The sequence below is a fragment of the Pholcus phalangioides genome, unplaced genomic scaffold (genome assembly GCF_987345545.1).
Source record: "Pholcus phalangioides strain wild (caught in Gottingen) unplaced genomic scaffold, Ppha-v1.0 ptg000010l_1, whole genome shotgun sequence".
NCBI classification, from domain to species: domain Eukaryota; kingdom Metazoa; phylum Arthropoda; class Arachnida; order Araneae; family Pholcidae; genus Pholcus; species Pholcus phalangioides.
In genome coordinates, this window is record NW_028301603.1 from 9,491,691 (window position 1) to 9,513,383 (window position 21,693).

The window sequence follows — 21,693 nt, forward strand, 5'->3', positions numbered from 1 at the left end:
ACGAAAATCAAGGAGCCATGCATCTCGCTATACTTTCATCTTAGGAACATCAAAAAACAAAGTAAATGTTTATATGATATTAAAAAAAAAATTGATATCTTTGGAAGTCAATATCACCTGATTAAAATCGAAACAAGCGTTCCAAAAAGTGCTTTCAGCACGTTTATTGGCAAAGAAGCGAAATATCCCTAACAACCGGAACATATGGTCTGCCTATGTGAAGATCGTGGGACGTATGGTCTGCCTATGTAAGAATTGCGGGACGTATGGTCATCCTATGTAGGGGTCGCCGATACATTTTTTGGTCAAAAGGGGGCGGTCGTGCTTCGAAAAGTTTGCGCACCGCTGATCCAGAGAAGCAGAAAGCGACTATCATGTGCATCGTTAACCACATGATTTTTCATGCTATCGAGAACGTAACACGATCCTTTTATGTTTCCTTTATAGCTCGCTACTCATACATCGCCGACCTGCGGATCAGCGCCACTAAATACAGGAGGTCAAGAAGGACACCAAATGACGACGTAGACTTGCGAAAACTGGAAATCGACATTTCCGATTCCGTATGTGTTATATTACTCATCAATTGTTTCCGGTTATTTACAATTGCGCCGGAGCCAATTGGCGCCTGTATTGAACAGTAAATACATTAAAAATTCTGTACATTTCAGTTATATGCTTATCTATGTTTCAGATGAAGCTGTTGTTTGAGACATTTACAAAAGCCAACGTGTTGAGATGTCGGTAAGTGTGGAACGTTTTTGTCAACTTTATTCCAGATTATTAACTTCGAACTGTTCGTGCCATCATGGGCGTCAGATGGAAGGCCGAGCATAGGCATTTTGCTGCCCTCTGCAGTATCTGTATTCCTATCAGGGAACAGGGAAGCCTTATAAATTATAAAAAAAAAATGGACGTGGATATAGGAAATCAATGTAGAAATTCCATCAAAAGTCCTGCCTAGGGACACTGCCAAAAACCTTGTCCTGTGAGAGGTCCTGTCTCTTATTTTTGATACGACGTATCTTCCACGTGTCTTATTCTTTGCCAGTTCCAGAGACAGGGCCTCTCATAGGACAAGGTTTTGGACATTGCCCCAAGATAGGACTCTTTATGGGACTTTTGCATTGATTTTTTGTATCCACGTTCAATATAATGTGGAGTATTAAGATATGTCGAATCAAAAATATTATAAGGGGGGGTTCATAAAATGACTGCGCCGATATTCGGGCCTCTGGCGGCCGCAAAAGCAACAAATGCGAATGAAATTCTAGATATAGGGGTTTCTCAGAGGATGTGCTCGAGAATGACGAGAGAAACAAAAACCTAGTTCTGCGGTTACAGCGACAACAAAATTTCAATAAATTCGAATGGCAACACCCATTTTCATGCGTTGCAAAGTGATCGGCGCAGTGCACGAAACCCTGAATAATATTACAGTCAAATCATCGGCACAGTGAAAAACCATAAATGACGTTTGAACGGCTACCTGTATCATGAGGCTCATCACCGGCGCTAGAAAAAGGGAACATGTGGAAGCAACCAATGCAGATCACATTACTGCCACAGGAAGTCCCCCACCCACAGGAGAATTTGAGCACCAACCAACCCCTTGGTAAGATCGATCTTTGTCTGCGTCCTGCGCTAGCGTTTATTGTGCCGCAGGTACCGTTCTAATGCCATTCATGGTTTTTCACTACGCCGATCACTTGAATTTTTCAAATTTTGTTGCCGCGAAAGCTAGGGTTTTGGTTTCTTAGCGCATACTTTGAAATATCTGTATCTCGAATTTCATTGGCATTCGTTGATTTTTGCTGCCGCTGGGGGCTCGTATATCAGAAAAGTTGTTTTATGACCACCCTGTACACAATTGATACAAACGTGTTTTGCAGGTCGGCATCGAAAGAGACGGTGATGTGCAAAACCGAACTCCAGTTCACAGAAATTGAAGCGAAAACGTTCTCTAGAATTCATTCGTCTCTTCAATACAACGAGACCATTTCACAGAAACACGTGCTCCTGCCGCCATCTTTGGTTTTATCCAGGAGTGACGACGGGGAATTTCCAGAAAGTAAAAGAACACTATAATTTTCTCTTTCAAATATCAATCGTGAATGAGGTGAAGCCATTTTTCTGTGTGTTTAATGTTCTAATTATAATATTATCCGCGATTGCTCAACGATGTGAGTGCCATGTTAAAGATGAGAAAGTCCGAAGAGAGGCAGTCCCACAACATTCCAAAAATGTCCTTTGTCTACCGAAGAAAGTGATTTTTTAGACAATAGTGCCGAGATGAACTTCGGGAAGAGGGTCCTCTTGCATACCCGACAAGTGCACTGCTTGTACACCACACAGACACATTCCTCTTTACTGAGGAAACCAGAGCAGACCAGGGTTTCGATCCCTGGTGGCGACAGATTACTTTTCTTTCCGAAGTTCATCTCGGCACTATACAATGTCCAGGAAAACCCCTTTCTTTGATATATTGTTGGCCGTAAAAATAACATATTTCTCTGCCCCTTTTCCAGTCATTCTAACTTTATATTCACGTATTCTGGTAGGGAAGACGGACAGGGCCGTCTTTAGAGCATCATGGGTCCCCGGATCGAGTAACTTTCCTGAGACCTTACCTGGCGAATTGTCGAAAATTTCAACTGGTTTTAGATTTGCGAGCCCCCCCCCCTCTTCTCTTGAAGCCTCCGGGCCGCGCCCGGGTGGGCCCATACTTTAGAGTCAGGTTTTCCTAGGAGCAGGTTACTACAGCGCGTGCAGCGTGAAAACGCTGAATGGTCAAACAAACCTGAATTCCAGGCTTTTAACCGATCGGCATTTTCACGATGCACACGGTGAAGAAATTCTACTCCTAGGAAAACCAGGCTTAAGATGGCACTGAAGATGAGATCACGGGAGTTGAACAGGTCATTACATTGTTACCATGCATTTTTCACGACTTATGCAAGGTATTTCAGGGTTACCATACCGTTCACAGGAGTTATATAGGGGATTACATTGTTACCATATCATTTGCGGGGTTCATACACGGCAATTTCAGGGGTAAATACACCATTCGCATATTTTCCCATCAAAGACGGCAATATTTTCCTTAAAAAATCTAGTATTCGTAATTTTGCTCACGCGCAGTGTCTTTTGACATCATAGGCGGAGATAGACTTGGAAGTCTGGGGGGGGGGCAAGGTCATTATTGCTGGGTGGGCAAGATGATGATGATGTCAATTCGTATATACATATATGCATTAGATCAGTCAACTCCACCTTTGACGCTGGGGGGGGGGAAATGCCCCCCCACGCCCCCCCCCCCGTATCTCCGCCCATGTTTGGCATCCTTTTCACACAAGGGGACGCCATTTTCAGCGAGTAACCGAGCTTGCCAGTTTCATCTTTAAAAGATGGATGGCAGCAAGTGAATACATACGGTAGGTTATTAGGTTACTGAACATCCTCCTTTTTTTGATGTCATTCCAAGTCATTGCCGTACGCAAAGAGGGGGTTTTGGGGTTCTAACCCCCCTCCCCAAAGCCGAGACTACAGTGTTATTTTGCAGGAAAAAACGTAAACCCCCCTTGAGAAAATTCTGCGTACGTCCATGTTCCAAGTCATGAACATGTCTTCATTCCCATGGGTGTTTTTGTGGGGTTTTTCCATTCATCAATATATACACATTTTATCGATCAAAACAGTGATGCTACCTGTCGTGAAAATAGGGGAAAGTGACGTCACTAATGGAATCACGCTGGCATCCTCCTTTCTCAGTTTTTGAATTTGGCAACACTACGGTAGATGCACAAAGTTTACATAAATGCACCGTCAAGTTCCACAATAATTAATATTCCTCCAGGAGTTCGAAATGGTTGCAAGTTGCCTCTTTTGCGGTAGACCAGGGCTGTATATGGTTAGTAAAGTGGAGTAAAGCCACGTCCAAAGAGAGGCTTTGTGTATTCACATCTTATGTACTGGCTAAAAAAATGATTTAATTCTTCTACCCCCCCCCCCTCCTTCTCCGTATAGTAAACTTCTACGAAACGAGTCACTGTGACGAAGACATCAAAGTTGGAACTTGCGGATCTGAAACATTTTGCCACGAGTACATTTCAGAGGAAGCTGCTGCTACCAGAACATTCACTTGCACGTGTTCAGCGGGTTTCAGGCAACTGAAAAGAATCTATCCAGTGGATGATCGCGAGACCTACATCGAAGTATGCAGAGGTAAGAAGCCAATCACGGAGTGTTAACGAGTTGGTCGTGGTACCACTATGGTATATTGGTGTCTAACATATTGGGAATTTGGTATTTAAAGGTTTCTTCTCTCCACACACACACACACAGATATAGACGAGTGTTCAGAAAGCGTCGTCTGTCCGGATAACTCTCTGTGCACCAATACCATTGGCAGTTACCGGTGCTCCTGCTTAGATGGTTACCGAAGAGGTGAACAGTCTGAGGATGGAGGTGTGACATGCGTAGGTAAGCAGTTTTACCCCCATTTAAATATAGAAGGTAGATAGCGTTAGCGACGGCGTACTTCGAATTGAGTAACTCCCTAGTCTTCGCACTCCTAGGAGCCATTCTCGTGAACAGTGTTGTTGAAAACACTCCTTATAGAAAGCAATGCAAGCCATTCTCAGTGCAGTTTCTGCTGAAAACCCATTCTCATGCTGTAAGCATTGCCGAAGCCTTTGTAATGGGTAGATTTCTTCAAAGCTTATTCATATAAGAAGCAATTTTAGAGCCATTCTTGTAGAAATTTTTGGTGAGAAACCACTCTCACAGAAAGCCATGTGAAAGCCATTCTTTTAAAGAATGATATTTGAACCAATTCTTATAGGAAGCAGAGCATTGTTGAATTCTATTGAATGCTATTGAAATTATTATTAAAAACGCATCCTTACTTGAAACATTTCTTTGGTGGCGTGTTTGTTTTCTTCCACACGCACACACACTGTTACATAAATAAAATTTCTGTAATAATTGTCTTTCGTTTTTCTCAACAGAGCAGTGCAACCCGAATCCATGCACACACGGTGATTGTAGCCCGGCTGGTGAACATGGCTTTCAATGCACGTAAGTGTTCGGTAGTGTTAGGGGCCGTTCAGGTATTACGTCAGCAAATTTTTAGCGATTTTGACCCCCCACCTCTTGTCAAAAAAAATTTCGTCAGCACTGCCCCCTACCTCCTAACGCATATTGATAGGATCAGAAACGTACGCGGGAGGGGCGTAAGGGGCTCGTGCCCCCTCCCCCCCACCGGACCAAAAAATTTTTTTTTTTTTTAAATGTAGAAAACGCTAAAAAAAATTAAAATTTCGAAAGAAAATACCTTTATATATGTTATTATAATCGATTTATGTTAATTTCAATGCTATTTGAAGGGTAAGAAGTCAAAATTTCTCTTTACAGATCGCTTAAATGACCCGTGCCACAATTTTAGAGCACTTAAAGGCCCCCCCCCCCCACGCCAGTACGGTTCTACGTCACTCAACTTACCCACGGAACATTCCCAGATTACGTAAGTGATCCGTGGCAAAATTACGGATCACTTGAGTGATGCGTTGCACAGTTCCAGAGCACTTTAGCAGCCCAGCCGCATTTCCTGAGAACCTGAAGGATCCGCGGAACATGCAGAGATCACTTAAGTGGCTCTATAGAGGACTTGTCAATAGGGAGAATGCTAGTTCAGATGCCCACAAACTAGCGAAAGATTTTTCTCGTCTTTGACGCACCGAGTAAGATAACATTAAGAATATTTCATATTTTCATAAAGGGTGGTTGATGACGTAAGCATCATCCAACCCCCCCCCCCCCCGTTATCAAAATTCAGGGAATCGGACCTCCCTCCATTGATGCTGACGTAATACTTGAATGACCCCTTATTGAAGCAAACGTTTCTTGAATCTTGAAGCACATGACTGCATTGCCATCACTCATCCTGTTGCTCATGACATCATGTTCCTTTATTTAAGGTGTGAAGCTGGATATGGAGGTTCCTTGTGTGACTTCGAAGACAAGAACTACAAAGGTGAGAATTCCTTAATGTTTACTTTCCGTAGCCGAAGCGGCTTGCCTTAATGTTGAGATCCCTCCCAGACCGTAGTTGCTGACAGTAGATGTTGCCCTGGGCCGTAACTGGGTGTGGGGGGGGGGCGGCAGGGAACAACTGAGGCAAACTTTAAGTCACGGCAATTGTAGGTGGGAACAAAGAACGCCGTTATAAAATTATCGAATTTTAAAGTTGTGGGGGCGGCCAAATCATGTTTACCCCGGGCGGCAAAAATCCTAGTTGCGTCCTGACGTTGCCCACAAAATCAGCTCGTCAAACTCACTGGATGATAATTCGACACGGTTTCTTTCCTACCATTTTTAAATATCGGAACCACATTACAGCAAGCTTCCAATACCCCTGGGACGACAACCTCAACAACATTATGTACTTCTGTAAATCTGTGCAGGTGGCCCCTACAGTTCTTTAGCACATTCCCCCCTGAGGACCCTAGGAGAAATAAAACGGCTAATTACTTTACATTCATTTTTCTGGGCTTCTTATCTCTAAGCAAACACAACATTTTGAAAAATCAAGAACTCAATTCAATTTCCAAAATTACTGATGCGATGGAAAACCCCACTAAATACTCGCGTTTCTACAGCAAAGTCGGGAATTTTAACATTGATTTCTACGGGGATGCACACGCTACCTTCGCCCTATACTGATGACGTCACAACGAATTTTCAACTCAGCCCTCTGGCCTTGAGTCACGGTGGCAATGGATTATCCTGCGCCCGTCCCTCAAAGTGATGCTGATACAAATACAAATACAACGCCACAACAGGCAAAATGCCCAACGAGGTGGCTGATGATCATTATGACGTCAATGCGTGGAAAGTCTCTAATTTTTCTCGCTGAAAATATGGTCACCCGAAGTATACTGTACGCATAACCTTACAAAGGTTTTTAACAGCTGGCTGATGCGAAGATATATTTTTGGAAAGAGATAAAATTCAACTGCCCCTGCGGGGGAATCGGACCCACGTCCCCTTTCCGGGTGAACGCCCTAGACAAGTGGTCGGCAAACTCATTAGTCAACAGAGCCAAATATCAACAGTACAACGATTGAAATTTGTTTTGAGAGCCAAATTTTTCAAACTTAAACTATACAGGTAGGTACATTGTTATTAACTTAATTAAGGTGCTCCTCAGCTCGTATTGTATACTTGTTTCGTCTATCTCCTTTCGTTCATCCTCTGTATATATCCAAACCTACCTTTTTCATACCTTTATACCAACATACCTTTTTCATACCTTTATACCAACATACCTTTTTCAATCCTCGACAATACATCTTCTTTCACTCCACAACGGTTGTCTTACGGATATCTGGCTCCCTTCTCTGGGAAATGTGCGGAAGACGGGTTCACTCATTGCCCCCCACATCCTGCAGTGGGACCCCCAGGCTTGGAGCTTTTGCGGGCCCCAGTTAGACTTTTCACGGTCCCTTTCTGTAGTTAATTTATAGCATGAAAAAGCAAAAAAAATGACGAGAACCGTCCCGGGCCCTAAGGCTAGAGCCCTGTCAGCCCCCCCCCCCTATGTGGGGGCCATGGGTTTACTGTAAGCTCGTCCGACGAGACGTTAGCCGGAGGACGTCGTCGATGAATGCCCAAGGCACTCCCATCTTGTGGGGCAGGAGCCCCAGGAGCGTCGTCTTGGGATGGTCGCCCCTGGTGGATTGCTTCAGCAGCGATGACTGATGTTTGATACAGATGGAGAGAGGTGGGGAAGAGCCACACTCAATTTGGGAAAGAGCCACACTCAAGGGGCCAAAGAGACGCATGCGGCTCGCGAGTCGCGGTTTGCCGACCTCTGCTCTAGACCATAGTTTCTCAACCTTTTTTGTCTCATCGCCCCTTTCTTCAGAATTTTTTTTTCTCCCATCGCCCCGAACGCAATCTAACCCGTAGGATCCTATGGTATACCCGTAGCTTCTACCGTCGCCCCCTGGAACATTCCATCGCCCCCAAGGGAACGTTAACACCTACGTAGGGAATCACTGCCCTAGACCATAGTTTCCCAAACTTTTTCTACCACCGCCCCTTTCTTTAGAAATGTTTTTCTCTCTCATCGCCCCCGACTCAAGTAAACCCATAGGATCGTATGTCATACTCGCAGCTTCTACCGCCCCCTTGGGCTGTTCCGTCGCCCACCAGGGCGGAAGGGCGATATTGCGCACTTTGGGAAACTGTGCCCTAGACCAACAGACTACAACTACGAACGAATATCTCAATCGTTCCTTGGAGAATAATCTTCTATTAAAAATTGAAACAAAAAAAAACTTTGTACGAGAACTGCGCATGCGCGTTCAGTGTCTACCAACTGCGGTACTGATAACCATGTGGAAAAATCTTTGCAATTATTTATCGGATAAGTTTCTGGGATGTATTTTTAGGATGCTGCAGATACAGGGGTCTTAAAAGACTTGATGGAATGACACGCGTCCGTGTAGGAAACGCAGAAAAAGGAGCTGATAAGAAAAGGAAATAATCCTGATACAAAATGGCGATAAAATACCTGAAGAGAAATAATATAATCTCTCTCCCTCCCCCCTCGTATTTATTTATTTATTTGCGAAAGACAACCTTGACTCACTATTTCGTGATTTTGTTTTTTCTTTCGCTTCACTTCGGATTTGAACTGCGTCGTAAACAGTTTCAAGATCGTTCCTGACTTTTTACCTGAAAAGTCGTAAAGTCACGGTTTTTTTTATGAGAAGGGAATAAAACAAAAAAGGGGTAGGACAAAGCAAAATGGCGCCCGCCGTGGTTGATTAGGTCTGGCGGGTGAGATAACGGAAAGCTGTGATAATTTGTTATGGCACGTTGGCTTTGTTTGAAATAACACTTTTTTTTACGACCGCGGACGTAATATTGCTTCAAAACGCCAGTGGAATAGATTCAAACGAGTTTGCTGTTTTCTTTCCTCTTTTTTCGCCGTCGCGAAGCTTTATAGTAACCCTATCGACCGAAGATGCTCTTTCTTTCCCTCCTTTTTCCCTATACTCCTGTTGTTTCTTTTCCATACCTATAATGTATCTTTCTACTATATGCTTGTGGAAGCGAAAGAGAACAAGTGAGGTGAATGTGAGAAAAAGACTCTGGACATGGTCTAGGACATGGTCTAGGACATGGCCTAATAACCCGAAAACCGTTTGCAAGTCATTTAACGCCGGCCATGAAAGCCTCAGACAATATTTCAAGGTGGATAAGAGTTCCCCAATCTTCCTTTTCTTAAAGTGCGGTTAGCTTGGGACGAGGTTACCAGATTTATCGCCAATTTCGTCAAATAGAGATAATCTAAATTTGTTGCCAAAAGCTTATACGTGAAGATCCCTAACGATTTGGTAATAACGTTTGTAAGGAATAGTGTGGCTTACTTTTGTCACAATGTAAGCTTGCTTGGTTAGGGATCGCCGTACGTAGTATTTAATCATTTGTGCTTTGTAGCTTTTCAAGATTTTTTTTTTTTGACAGGAAAACTGTTTCCACGGACCCTTCTTTTCGCAGGCAGACCTACTACAACATGATACTGCCTTTAACATGGCAACAACTTACAAAACTTTAATTACTCATGAATAAGCGGCAAAATATTGAGTAGTGATCGCGTCTGACTTGGTTACACAAATTTTTTCAATGCGTTCATATACATTATCATTAACGAAGTATGTTTTCATTAATTGATTGCCTTTCTAAGGCCTGGTTGCTAAATTTTTTTTTGTCTATCTTGCATAGATTTCAGGATAACAAAGAAAGTTCATACATTTCCCACCAGATGGCGTTCTAATCTTCCTTATCATTTGGCGCTTGCTCGTATTGCTATACCTACGCTACTTTCATGATTCTACCAGCCATATTTCAGGAGTTATTAATGTGAGATTTCTCTCCAATGTTCTTTATTTCTCTCAATTACCATTTTTGCTCCCAGGCGTCCCAAAATGTTTCTAAGGCCGGTATTACACTATAAAAGTTTTGTAAAAGTCCTTTTATAAAACTTTTCTAGAATGTAACCAATAACCTTATTGGTTAGATTTTGCAACTTTTATAAAAGGAATTTTAACAAACTTTTACAGCGTAATACCGGCCTTAGGCCGGGATTACACTATAAAAGTTTTATAAAAGTTCGTTTATAAAACTTGAAAAATGCAACCAATAGGCGGATCAGTTGAGTTCACTCGAATGTAACAGATGTGTTTATTGGTTACATTTTTCAAGTTTTATAAAATAATTTTTATCAAAGTTTTATAGTGTAATACCAGCCTTAGAGGTTGAAAAAGGCGGCGCATGTGTCATAAATAAGATCTTCAAGTGGTCATAACTTTTGAATGGATGAAGATAGAGCAATGGAAGTAGTGTCTAGGTATACTAAATCAGACATGCGCTACGCGATAATAACAACCAGAATGCCACCTGGTGACAAATTCTTGAACTTTTCACCTAACCTTGACAAATCAACGGATTTGAACAAAATTACAGCTTAAATTTGAGAAATTTTATTTAGTGAGATGATAATATACAAAGCTCACGCTCAGGATGACTATCAAAATTATACACTGACTATCAGAAATTTTAACATTTAATGCCAACTAGTACTACTACTGCTGTACTTTCAGCTATCGACGTCGGAAATTTTTCTTCCAGTGTCACGGGGTGAATTACTTTCGGTATTGAATCGAGAATTAAAAATTTTACCGATTCGGGTTTTTCGATTGTAAATCGCATAAAATCTTCGATTTTCAAGTTTCTTCAAATTATAACTTTCAAGACATCGGGAGACTGAAAATTTATTAAGATTATTGCAACTAAATTTCCAACGGGGGTAGTAAATTCTAACACAATTGTCACATTTAAAGAGAAATACGATAAACATGTTGGGGTAAATCGAGAAGCTCTTATCCATACTTAGAACCAGACAACCATAAATATTATTTATGGGCATTCTATAATATTTTATCACGTATATACATGTATATTGTTTCTAGTTTTTGTTATAGCATTTTTAATTTCGGGGTAGGGGTTGCTGTATTGTAGAAATATATGACATCCATATTTGTTATGGGCGTCTTTTTCTCAGCCACCTCGTTGGGCATTTGGCCTGTTTTGGCCTCGTATTTGTATAGAGCTGATAATTTCCCCAGATATAACTTCAACTGTGAAAACTCCGTGGAATTTTATTATTTTTGGATACTCCCCCTAAACCTCCTCCCGTACAAGAGCGAGATATCTCAGCCTAACGTAGATGGTAGAAATACGTTCGAGCTCCCTCTCTCCGTTTTTTCCCTCATCAAGATGCTTTATTGGCAGCATTGGATTGATTATTCTTTTTCTTTCTCTCAGCACAATTTTTTCTCCCTCGCTTGAGGTGGGGGAGCATAATTTACAAGCAATGCTTTTTAAAAAACCATTTCTTCTAGAAAATATTGTTTGAAATCATTCTTACAGAAAGATTCAAGCATTGTTGAAAAGTTCTTCTCTTGGCATGAATATATATAATCAATGTATCAATGAGTCATTTTCAATGGTCTAATCGTTTCTAGCTGCAAGAGTGAGGACGGTAATCGTTGGTGCTGTGCTCGGAGGTATCCTATTGATTGCTGTGATACTTTTCACTGCCACGATTAGCAGGTGAGCCGATTTAGAGACAGTAACATTGTCTTTGGTTTTTTTCCTCTCTGTTACGCGTGTATTTTTTTTAGGTGCCATCTAACGAAAAGAAAGTTCTTTCGCAAACAAAAGTCTAATGGTGTGAGAGTAGCCTTCTATAGGCTATATAAACAACAAGTACCGTAATTTGACGCACCATTCAAATAACACGTGACGCGATTCTATGCATCATTCGATTCGCTTACCCGAATTGCAAGAGCACTGGGTTAGATTAGCGGTGGAGACCTGTAGACTTTCCTTTCCGAGTTCACCTCGGCATAATATATCCAGAAAAAGGTCTTTCGTTCAATCGTGGACGGTTGTTTGACCACCACCTCAAACTATATATATGAGGCTGCAATGTCTCTACCCAGCAAGTACCGCTACTATGCGTTTTTTAAGGAGAAAAGGGTTTAAATGGTTTCTTAACGCACCATTTTTAAGCAATACGTGTCATCATTTGAACCAGCATGTGTAAGTAACATTCAGTTTCCACACAACCAACTAAACAAATGTTTCTTTTTTTGAATCGTTTAAGAGGATGTACTGTTCTCTTAAATACACCCACATTAGAGCAACACGCGTTATTGTCACATTTCACGAAAACATTGCGTGATCATGTGACCTGTCAGCCCTGACGGAATCAATATGTCAAGGAACTCATTTCAAACGAGACAGTGCAGAAACTTATGTGATTTACATTATCAAAAGTCTGAGGTATACAGAGAAGAAAAAATAAGGAGAAATCCCTTACAAAGGCTGCCTTCCCCTTGAAGAACACCTACCGAATCTCGAGGTATTGATACTCACTCTTAAATTCTGTGTTGATTTTTTTTTTGCTTCGATCCAGTGGCGGATTAAAGCAGCGCCTCCTAGAGATAGAAGGTCTCTGCAGTCTGTTTGTGACTTCAGTAAGTAGTAGTCCATTTTCAATCAGAATATTCAGGGGAGAATTCCCTGCTCGTGCCAGTATCATCGTTGTGAGGAAAAGAAATGACCTGGCGCAGAATTGGCGATTTCCATGCTCCACACATCCAATCACTATGCGGTATTTGTGAGCCAGTCAGGAATATTCTACGCCAAAATAAGAAGAAACGAAATAGGAAGCTGAGTTTCAAGATGGGGTAAACTTGCTAGGTAGTCTGAGTGACGTTTATGGCAAACAGTGTGGAGGCCTTCTATCTCTAGGAGGTGCTGATTAAAGTCGGTCGGGGCCACGGGATCAAAATAAAGTATTGGGGCCCCTTAAATTAGAAAATAATGTGAAATTTGGTTTTTTTTGGGGACCTTTAGAAGTCGGGGAATCGGGCGAGCACCCGGCATGCGCCCGCCGTTAAATCCGCCTCTGCTTCGATCAGATGCTTCAACATTGTCAAGTTCAATACTGATAATTACATGTATATTGCTTTCTGTGTTTAATTATAACAGGATGCGAAGGAAAAAACAGCTTGACAATCAGAACCAAATGCTTTACGGCACCGAAATGGTGAGTTACATTAATATTTTGTACTTATTGGTTCCCATACACACAATCCGATTCCCTATACACAGTCATCATTCACTCAACATGGACATTTGTAAGACCTATTCACGCAAAATTTACTAAAAAATGTGAGTGAAGTATATTGTTACGAACTTTCTGAAAAAATATAGCTAAAAATTTAGAAAAAATAATATAAATAACGTTTTTATCATGTAAAACCGATCATTAGGGCCGAAATACGCATTTTCCTGCAAATTGCGCCAAGTTGTCGGTGAACTTGGCGAGTTTAGCGACGACCTTATGTGTGATGACGTCATCACGCGAGGAAAGTAGCTGACGGTAGAACCCAAAGCGTATTAAAGACTATTATTAATACGCTTTGGTAGAACCCCTTTACATACATGGGGTATGCTTTTATATGAAGGCGTCTTAGCTGACGGTACGGGGAGAAACGTGAACGTCCGAGATCCTTCGAGATTGTTGCTTTGGGGTCATTCAAGTATTACGTCAGCATCGATGGGGGGGGGGGGGAAGGGAGTTTCCGATTTGCTGACTTTTGATGACGGGGGGGGGGGGTTGGATGATGCTTACGTCATCAACCACCCCTTTATGAAGATATGAAATATTCTTAATGGCATCTTATTCGGTACGCCAAAAACGGGAAAAACCTTTCGATAGTTATTGGGCACCTGAACTAACATTCTACCTATTGACAAGTCCCCTACGGAGCTACTTTAATGATCTCTAAATGTTTCACGGATCCTCTTCAAGTGCTCGCCATTTAAGTGCTCTGGAACTGTGCCACGCATCACTCGAGTGACCCGTAATTATACCACGGGTCACTTAAGTAATCTGGGAATGTTCCGCGGGTAACTTGAGTGATGTAGAACAGCAATGACGACCGCTTAAGTGCTTTAAAACTGTGTCACATGTCACTCAAGGGATCTCTAAATGTGCCACGGATCGTTTAAGTGTTTTATAACTGTGTCGCGGGTTACTTAGGTGATCTTTGAATATGAAAGTGATCTTTGAGGCCTACTTCAGTGATCTGAAAATGTGCCACGAGCCACTTAAATGCTCTGAAATTACGCCACGAGTTATTCAAGCTATTTGTAAAAATGTGCCGCTAAGTTAATTTTCACAAAATTAGGTTTGGGGGGGGGGGCAAGCCTCATCAGATAACCTTCAGGACCACATTTAGTCTGCGGGTAAAGGGTTTACCATATAAATCTTAATATAAGGCTTAAAGGGTGGTCGCAATGAATTTTTCAAAGAGAAATTTTGAGTTCTTACCCTTCAAATAGCATTGAAATTAACAGAAATCGATTATAATAACATATAAAGGAAATTTCGAAATTTTAATTTTTTTTAAATTATTTTCCGCATTAAAAAAACACTTTTTCTTTTCGTCTGGGTTTGGGGGGGGGGAGGCGCATGATCCCTGCATGCCCCCCCCCTCCCGCGTGCGTTTCTGATCCCACCATTATGCTTTAGGATGTGGGGGGAAGCAGCGATGATGTCTTCCTGTATTTCCATGCCTTTATTCATTAAAATCCGGAGCAATATTTTACGCAAGTTCAGGAACAGAGCCCGATTTCCATATGGGCAACGTATGCATTTGTCCAGGGCCCTGTTTTAAGGTTTCCCCCTCCCAAATTTATAATAGTACACATTTTACTCAAATTTTTATGAATTTTATTTGGTAAAGTGTGTAAATAAGTGCAAATCCTTTTTTTTATGTTTATATACAAGTAGCACGTACTGTGTTTGCCGACGCATACTAAGCCTCTTCGACCACAGTCGAGGGGGGGGGGGATCCCAATACCTCTTTTACCCAAGGCCCCCATCAAGTCAAAGTTGGACAGTTTTTAGGAGCCACTTGCAACGCTGGAAATCTCTTTTGTTTCCCAATCCCAACTTTCATTTGAAAAAAAAAAAAATTGTTTTCTTGTCACACATACAAGGAAGAAAGAATACACGGTCGCCAACACGACGACATGTCACTGATAAGTTTTTATCGATTTCCAATGTCACCTTATCGGTGATATCCAATACCATACTGTGAAGTGTTAATTTCGGCGGAAGATTTTGTCCCCCGCATGAAGCGTTGGAAATGTTTAACCATTTAAGTATAGGAGTATAGAAATCACTAAACCCCTTATAAAATACCATATATATATATATATATTTTTTTTTTTAACTAGAAAGCCTTTCGTCCATTTTTCAGCAGGTGCAAACTAAGGGGTAAGGGGTTGGGGGCGGGGAGAATGTTCCACTGAGAAAATGAATTTTACAAAATATCTGTGCTTTTCAATGCTGAAATAAAACTTTATGGAAGCAAGATATCTCGTCGATGCCGTTTAAAGGGTCACTCCCATGCTTACACATTCTCTGGGTCACTCTCATGCCTAGTATACTATTTCTCACTCCCATGCTCTTGCACACTTTCTTCCATGCGTGTACACTTTCTTTCTCCCTTCCATGCTTGCACACGTTCTTTCTTTCTCACTTCCATGCTTGCACGCGTTCTTTCTTTCTCACTTCCATGCTTGCACGCGTTCTTTCTTTCTCACTTCCATGCTTGCACGCGTTCTTTCTTTCTCACTTCCATGCTTGCACGCGTTCTTTCTTTCTCCCTTCCATGCTTGCACACGTTCTTTCTTTCTCACTTCCATGCTTGCACGCGTTCTTTCTTTCTCACTTCCATGCTTGCACGCGTTCTTTCTTTCTCACTTCCATGCTTGCACGCGTTCTTTCTTTCTCACTTCCATTCTTGAACACGTTCTTTCTTTCTCACTTCCATGCCTGCACACTTTCTTTCTCACTTCCATGCTTGAACACGTTCTTTCTTTCTCACTTCCATGCCTGCACACTTTCTTTCTCACTTCCATGCTTACACGCGTTCTTTCTTTCTCACTTCCATGCTTGAACACGTTCTTTCTTTCTCACTTCCATGCCTGCACACTTTCTTTCTCACTTCCATGCTTGCACACGTTCTTTCTTTCTCACTTCCATGCTTGCACGCGTTCTTTCTTTCTCACTTCCATTCTTGAACACGTTCTTTCTTTCTCACTTCCATGCCTGCACACTTTCTTTCTCACTTCCATGCTTGCACGCGTTCTTTCTTTCTCACTTCCATTCTTGAACACGTTCTTTCTTTCTCACTTCCATGCCTGCACACTTTCTTTCTCACTTCCATGCTTACACGCGTTCTTTCTTTCTCACTTCCATGCTTGAACACGTTCTTTCTTTCTCACTTCCATGCTTGCACACGTTCTTTCTTTCTCACTTCCATGCCTGCACACTTTCTTTCTCACTTCCATGCTTGCACGCGTTCTTTCTTTCTCACTTCCATTCTTGAACACGTTCTTTCTTTCTCACTTCCATGCCTGCACACTTTCTTTCTCACTTCCATGCTTACACGCGTTCTTTCTTTCTCACTTCCATGCTTGAACACGTTCTTTCTTTCTCACTTCCATGCTTGCACACGTTCTTTCTTTCTCACTTCCATGCCTGCACACTTTCTTTCTCACTTCCATGCTTGCACGCGTTCTTTCTTTCTCACTTCCATGCTTGAACACGTTCTTTCTTTCTCACTTCCATGCCTGCACACTTTCTTTCTCACTTCCATGCTTGCACACGTTCTTTCTTTCTCACTTCCATGCTTGCACGCGTTCTTTCTTTCTCACTTCCATTCTTGAACACGTTCTTTCTTTCTCACTTCCATGCCTGCACACTTTCTTTCTCACTTCCATGCTTGCACGCGTTCTTTCTTTCTCACTTCCATTCTTGAACACGTTCTTTCTTTCTCACTTCCATGCTTACACGCGTTCTTTCTTTCTCACTTCCATGCTTGAACACGTTCTTTCTTTCTCACTTCCATGCCTGCACACTTTCTTTCTCACTTCCATGCTTGCACACGTTCTTTCTTTCTCACTTCCATGCTTGCACGCGTTCTTTCTTTCTCACTTCCATGCTTGAACACGTTCTTTCTTTCTCACTTCCATGCTTGCACACGTTCTGGTATTTTATTGTATCACATGTTTATGTTTAAATTTAAAATTTAGGGGGATGTAAATACAGGGTGTTCCATAAATTCGTAAATAGTTAAAAAATTTATAATAATAAAAAAAAACTCAAATGATTGGTTTTGCGAAAAAAACGTTATTCTAACGAAGGGGATTTTTTTTTGAGTATAAGATTTACAGTTCAAAGTTTATAAAATTCAGTTAAAATTTTCGTCTATAGATGGCACCGTTCGAAAGCAAATTACTTGAAATATGCTAATGTGAGTCCTATAAAATGAAGGGTGTACGATTAACAGCTAACTTCCATACTTGCACACTTTTTTCTCTCTTCCACGTGTGCACACTTTCTTTTTCACTTCCATGCTTGCATGCACTTTATTTCTCACTTCCATGTTTGCACACTCTCTAGGTCACTCACATGCTTATATAATACTCTAGGTCAGTGTTTCTCAACCTTTCTGAAAATAAGGACCAGCAAAACGTCTAAAATAATTTGACCAACCACTTGTGTCCCGTATTACGGGACATCAATTCTGTAATTTTCGTTGTTCCGATGTTTTTTGGGCCATTCAAACAGATTTTTAGTCATTTTTGACCCCCCCCCCCCCCACCATGTCAGCAAAGCCAACCCCCCCCCTCGATGCTGACGTAATACTCGAATGATCCCTTTGTACATTTGTCCCGATTTTTCAACGATACTTATTTGAATTTATAATACTGTAATCACTAAAGTCGCAATACACAGCGTTTTCATAATATAAATTATATCATGATAACTGTAACAAAAATGATAAATATTCATCTCACATACTTGTCAGGTTTAAAGTTTTTTCCGCACTTTTAATTACGATCGGTGAGTGTGCATACTTTTGGCAATGTTTTTTTGATGACGATTGGCGATGTCCCGTGTATTTGCAATCACAGTCTACTGTATTTTTTTTCCTCAGTGAAATATACTCATCAGATCATTTGAATATTTTTTTCGTGAAATACGATATACTTTTTACACGGAAAGTGTAATTTTTAGCAGTCCTTTATTTCCACACCCTTCAGCAGTTTCAGCAGTAATTGGAAAATTGCATTCAAAGCAATAAATTGCAATTTTCGGCAAAATTTAGTGATATCTCGTATTTAAGATCGAAATTTACTGTATCCCTCTCGACGACCTACGTTGAACCTAAGTATTTGGAAGTATAATTTTATTTGAACCCATATTGAATTGATATTACTAATGCCATTAGGCTGGGATTGCACTATAAAAGTTTGATAAACGTTCTTTTATAAAACTTTATTGCCGTATTCACGGAGCGAGACTGTTAAACAGCCAATCGAAAAACATGCGGGTGAATGCTAAAGTACATGCTAGAAAAAGCCAGTAAGACTATCGGTTGCATATGCGTGAATATAACCGGTACGATCATTGGTTGCATTTTTAAAGTTTTATAAAAGAACTTTTACCAAACTTTTATAGTCTAATCCCTGCCCCTTACAACGGATAAATAATTTTATCATATCTACTTGCGGAAAATCTATGCCATCGTCGCTGACTATAGGTTGAATTTAGGTCAATCGCATGCTTACAACATACTCTCTAGGTAACTCATACCTTCACATGCTTGCGATCACTCACATAATTTCACATCTCTAGGTCACTCACCTACTTTCACACTTTCTAGGTCACTCTTTTGCAGGGCCGCCACTAGGGGTAAGCAGAAGAGCCCGGTGTTCCAGGCACTGGACCTTTTGCTGGGTTCACTCTTTTTCCACTCAAGATTAATACAAAGCCAAAATGGATACTGGGCCCGAGCGAACAGAGTGTTCTCGTTTCTAATTGAGACGTTGTCCTTTTTGATCACTCACCGACTTGGTCACCCTCTCTAGGAAAAGGTGGATTTGTGGTTTTGTCGCCCTTCTCCCATTCTTAGTTTGTTTCTCGTTTGGGGAGGTATCATGCTCGGCACCCGTACATCTTCCAAGATGGTTCAGTCACTGGTGCCTGCTATTGTACCGACGACGTTCTCCTTCCTTACGTGCGTCTCGAAACCATACTCATATCTTGCATCCATATGCCAATTTTGCCGTAAGGACTGCTCTTCTTTTGATGATGAGTACAGGCAGTGCTTGCGACTTAAAAAAAAAAAGTTGAAGACCGGTGCTCTAGGGAAACGCTTGGCAACACGTCACCAGCCGCCAGCAACGAGTCCGGAACTGCGATTGGCTCTGCAACAGGAATGGGCAGCAATGCCTCAACAGCTCGTTAACAACCTTGTACTCAGGGCAGGCGATTGTAAATCCTACATAGCAGTCAGGGGGTGATCATATCCCCAACTAAAGGCTAGATTTTCCTTGCCAGTCGCTTGTCACATGGACGTTTCGGTCTTCTGTCCAATTGTGCTCGAAGCTAATTTTTCAATAAAGTTCCTTTTTATCCTTTGGATTTCTTTTTTTGGAAAGTTTTGTTTACTTTCCCCATGTTCTTACATCTTAGGGGAATCTTACGGAAATCTTATTATTTGTGTCGATTTGGAAAGCTTTTGCACGACGCTACATTAGAAAAACCGTCTTGACCTTAATTTTTACATACCAGTATGATTGTACATTCATGTGCAAAATTAAGAGAATTTGCACATTGTGTGTGTGTCTATTTTCACAAAAAGTACTGAACCAAAAGTACTAATAATGCCACCTAAGACGTATGCAAATATTCAGTGTCGAATACGTGAGCTTACACGTTCGTGTGGGCGGAGCTGTGACCATGGAGGGGATGATAAGGGCACTAGGCGTTTTCCACGATTCCTGTGCTTGTATTTCTTGGCTACATTCGCTGTGTTTCTCGCAAGAGTTTGGTAAATTTTATAAGCTATCGGGTAAAATGAGTAGCCACAAACGTATGGATGACGGAATGAGATAGAGAATCGTCGGTAGATTGGAGGCAGGGCAATCACACAAGTGCAGGTGGCTACAGATTTCGATATGTCGTCTGCAATTTGTGGAAACAGTTTCAGGACACTGGATCCATATTGAGAAGATCTGGACAAGTTCGGACAGGAGCCACGACGACCAATCAGGATCGTTATTTGGCACTTTCAGCGCTGTGCCTAAAGACTGCTACAGCATCACAGCTCTCACTTGAGCTGCATGCTGCCACTGCAACTCGAGTTTCACGGTTTACTGTTGCCCGAAGGCTTCATGAGAGAGGGCTTTATGCTAGAAGACCAGAGCTGTTTGCGTCCAGCTAACTGCAGCACACAAGAGAGCGCGTTTAGAATGGTGCAGACAACATCAGCCTTGGACCAGACTTCAGTGGAGCACCATGCTCTTCACAGATGAGTAGAGATTCAGCCTGGACGCTGATTTTCGACGCACACTCATCTGGAGAGAGCTTGGCACCCGATACCATCCCTCCCACATCAGGGAAATGGACCACTATGGTGATGGAGGTGTCATGGTTTGGGCAGGCATCATGTTGGACGGCCGCATACTCCTCCCTGTGTTTGGCAGAGGGTCCGTGACTGTTAGGAGGTATAGATCTTAGAGCCCTATGTTCGACTTTTTAAAAAACTAAAAAAATTAATTAAACAAATTCTACTTTTTAAGAAAACTTACTGTTTTGAATTTTTTTTCAGGTCGAGATTCTTAAGCAGTGTATTTTAAATTTTGCCTAATAATAATTCCAGGTAGAGCGACGTCCAATCAGGTTGGCGGCTACGAATGCTGGTTTCGAGAGAGACTGAAGGAAGTGTTGACATATATGTACATCAAATACAGTAATGGCGGACGTCACTGTGTGGAATTCTTAGATCGGATATTTGCTTTCCTTTTTCAATGGAACTATCAAGGAAAGAACTTTATATACATTCACTTGTTTAAAAAAAAAACGAATTTACCATGTTTTTGACGTTATTTAAATGCGTGGAATGGAATTGATCAGACTTCAAATGTTTCACATCCGAATAATTCTGTATATAAGTGCGAATGCAATAAAAAGTTCTTTTTTTAATCTCAATGACTCATGTCGTGTACCACGGTCATTTCACGCAGGTGAAGCCTCATTAAAAATTACCGGCTCACAGCTGAGCCTGTATTAATTTACCTCTATCTAGGGATCCTTGAAACCTCTGGCCAAAATGACTCATCAGCCATCTTTGAGCGTAAGCGTTACCTCTGTTTCCTACCCTGCTTTTTTTAAACGATTAGATGCTGCCATTTGTAGCTGCAAAACCAGTTTTTTGTTCAACGATGGAGGACGATGGGTCCATCCCCCTTTCTAGTCGCTTTACCGCTATCTTAAAGCCTTGCCGAACCACTGGAATATACGGTTGATCTTTGGTGAACCCTAGCTGGTATAGCTTGCTCATCCGGCATTTGAGAAGACGTGGGGGTTTGGTTTCCCCGCAGAAATTGCTGAATTTTTTTTCTTGAATTCATCTTCGCACTAGCCAGCTGTTGAAAACCTTCGTATGAGAATAGCAGAGAATG

General features: G+C 41.6%; 1 protein-coding gene across 1 annotated transcript in view; it reads left to right on the top strand.

Annotated features, from left to right (window-relative positions):
• The window catches only part of LOC149080859 (uncharacterized), a 55,478-nt gene extending 34,259 nt beyond the window's left edge, over nucleotides 1-21,219 (top strand). Inside the window, exons 14-23 of the mRNA XM_089237536.1 lie at nucleotides 448-563; nucleotides 695-744; nucleotides 1,893-2,071; nucleotides 4,027-4,224; nucleotides 4,345-4,482; nucleotides 5,010-5,079; nucleotides 5,979-6,034; nucleotides 11,598-11,685; nucleotides 13,132-13,189; nucleotides 20,892-21,219. Of these exons, the coding sequence (XP_089093662.1) occupies nucleotides 448-563; nucleotides 695-744; nucleotides 1,893-2,071; nucleotides 4,027-4,224; nucleotides 4,345-4,482; nucleotides 5,010-5,079; nucleotides 5,979-6,034; nucleotides 11,598-11,685; nucleotides 13,132-13,189; nucleotides 20,892-20,948 (1,010 nt within the window). The 3' untranslated portion in view covers nucleotides 20,949-21,219. The remainder of the gene's footprint in view (nucleotides 1-447; nucleotides 564-694; nucleotides 745-1,892; nucleotides 2,072-4,026; nucleotides 4,225-4,344; nucleotides 4,483-5,009; nucleotides 5,080-5,978; nucleotides 6,035-11,597; nucleotides 11,686-13,131; nucleotides 13,190-20,891) is intronic.
• The last annotated feature ends 474 nt before the right edge of the window (nucleotides 21,220-21,693 follow it).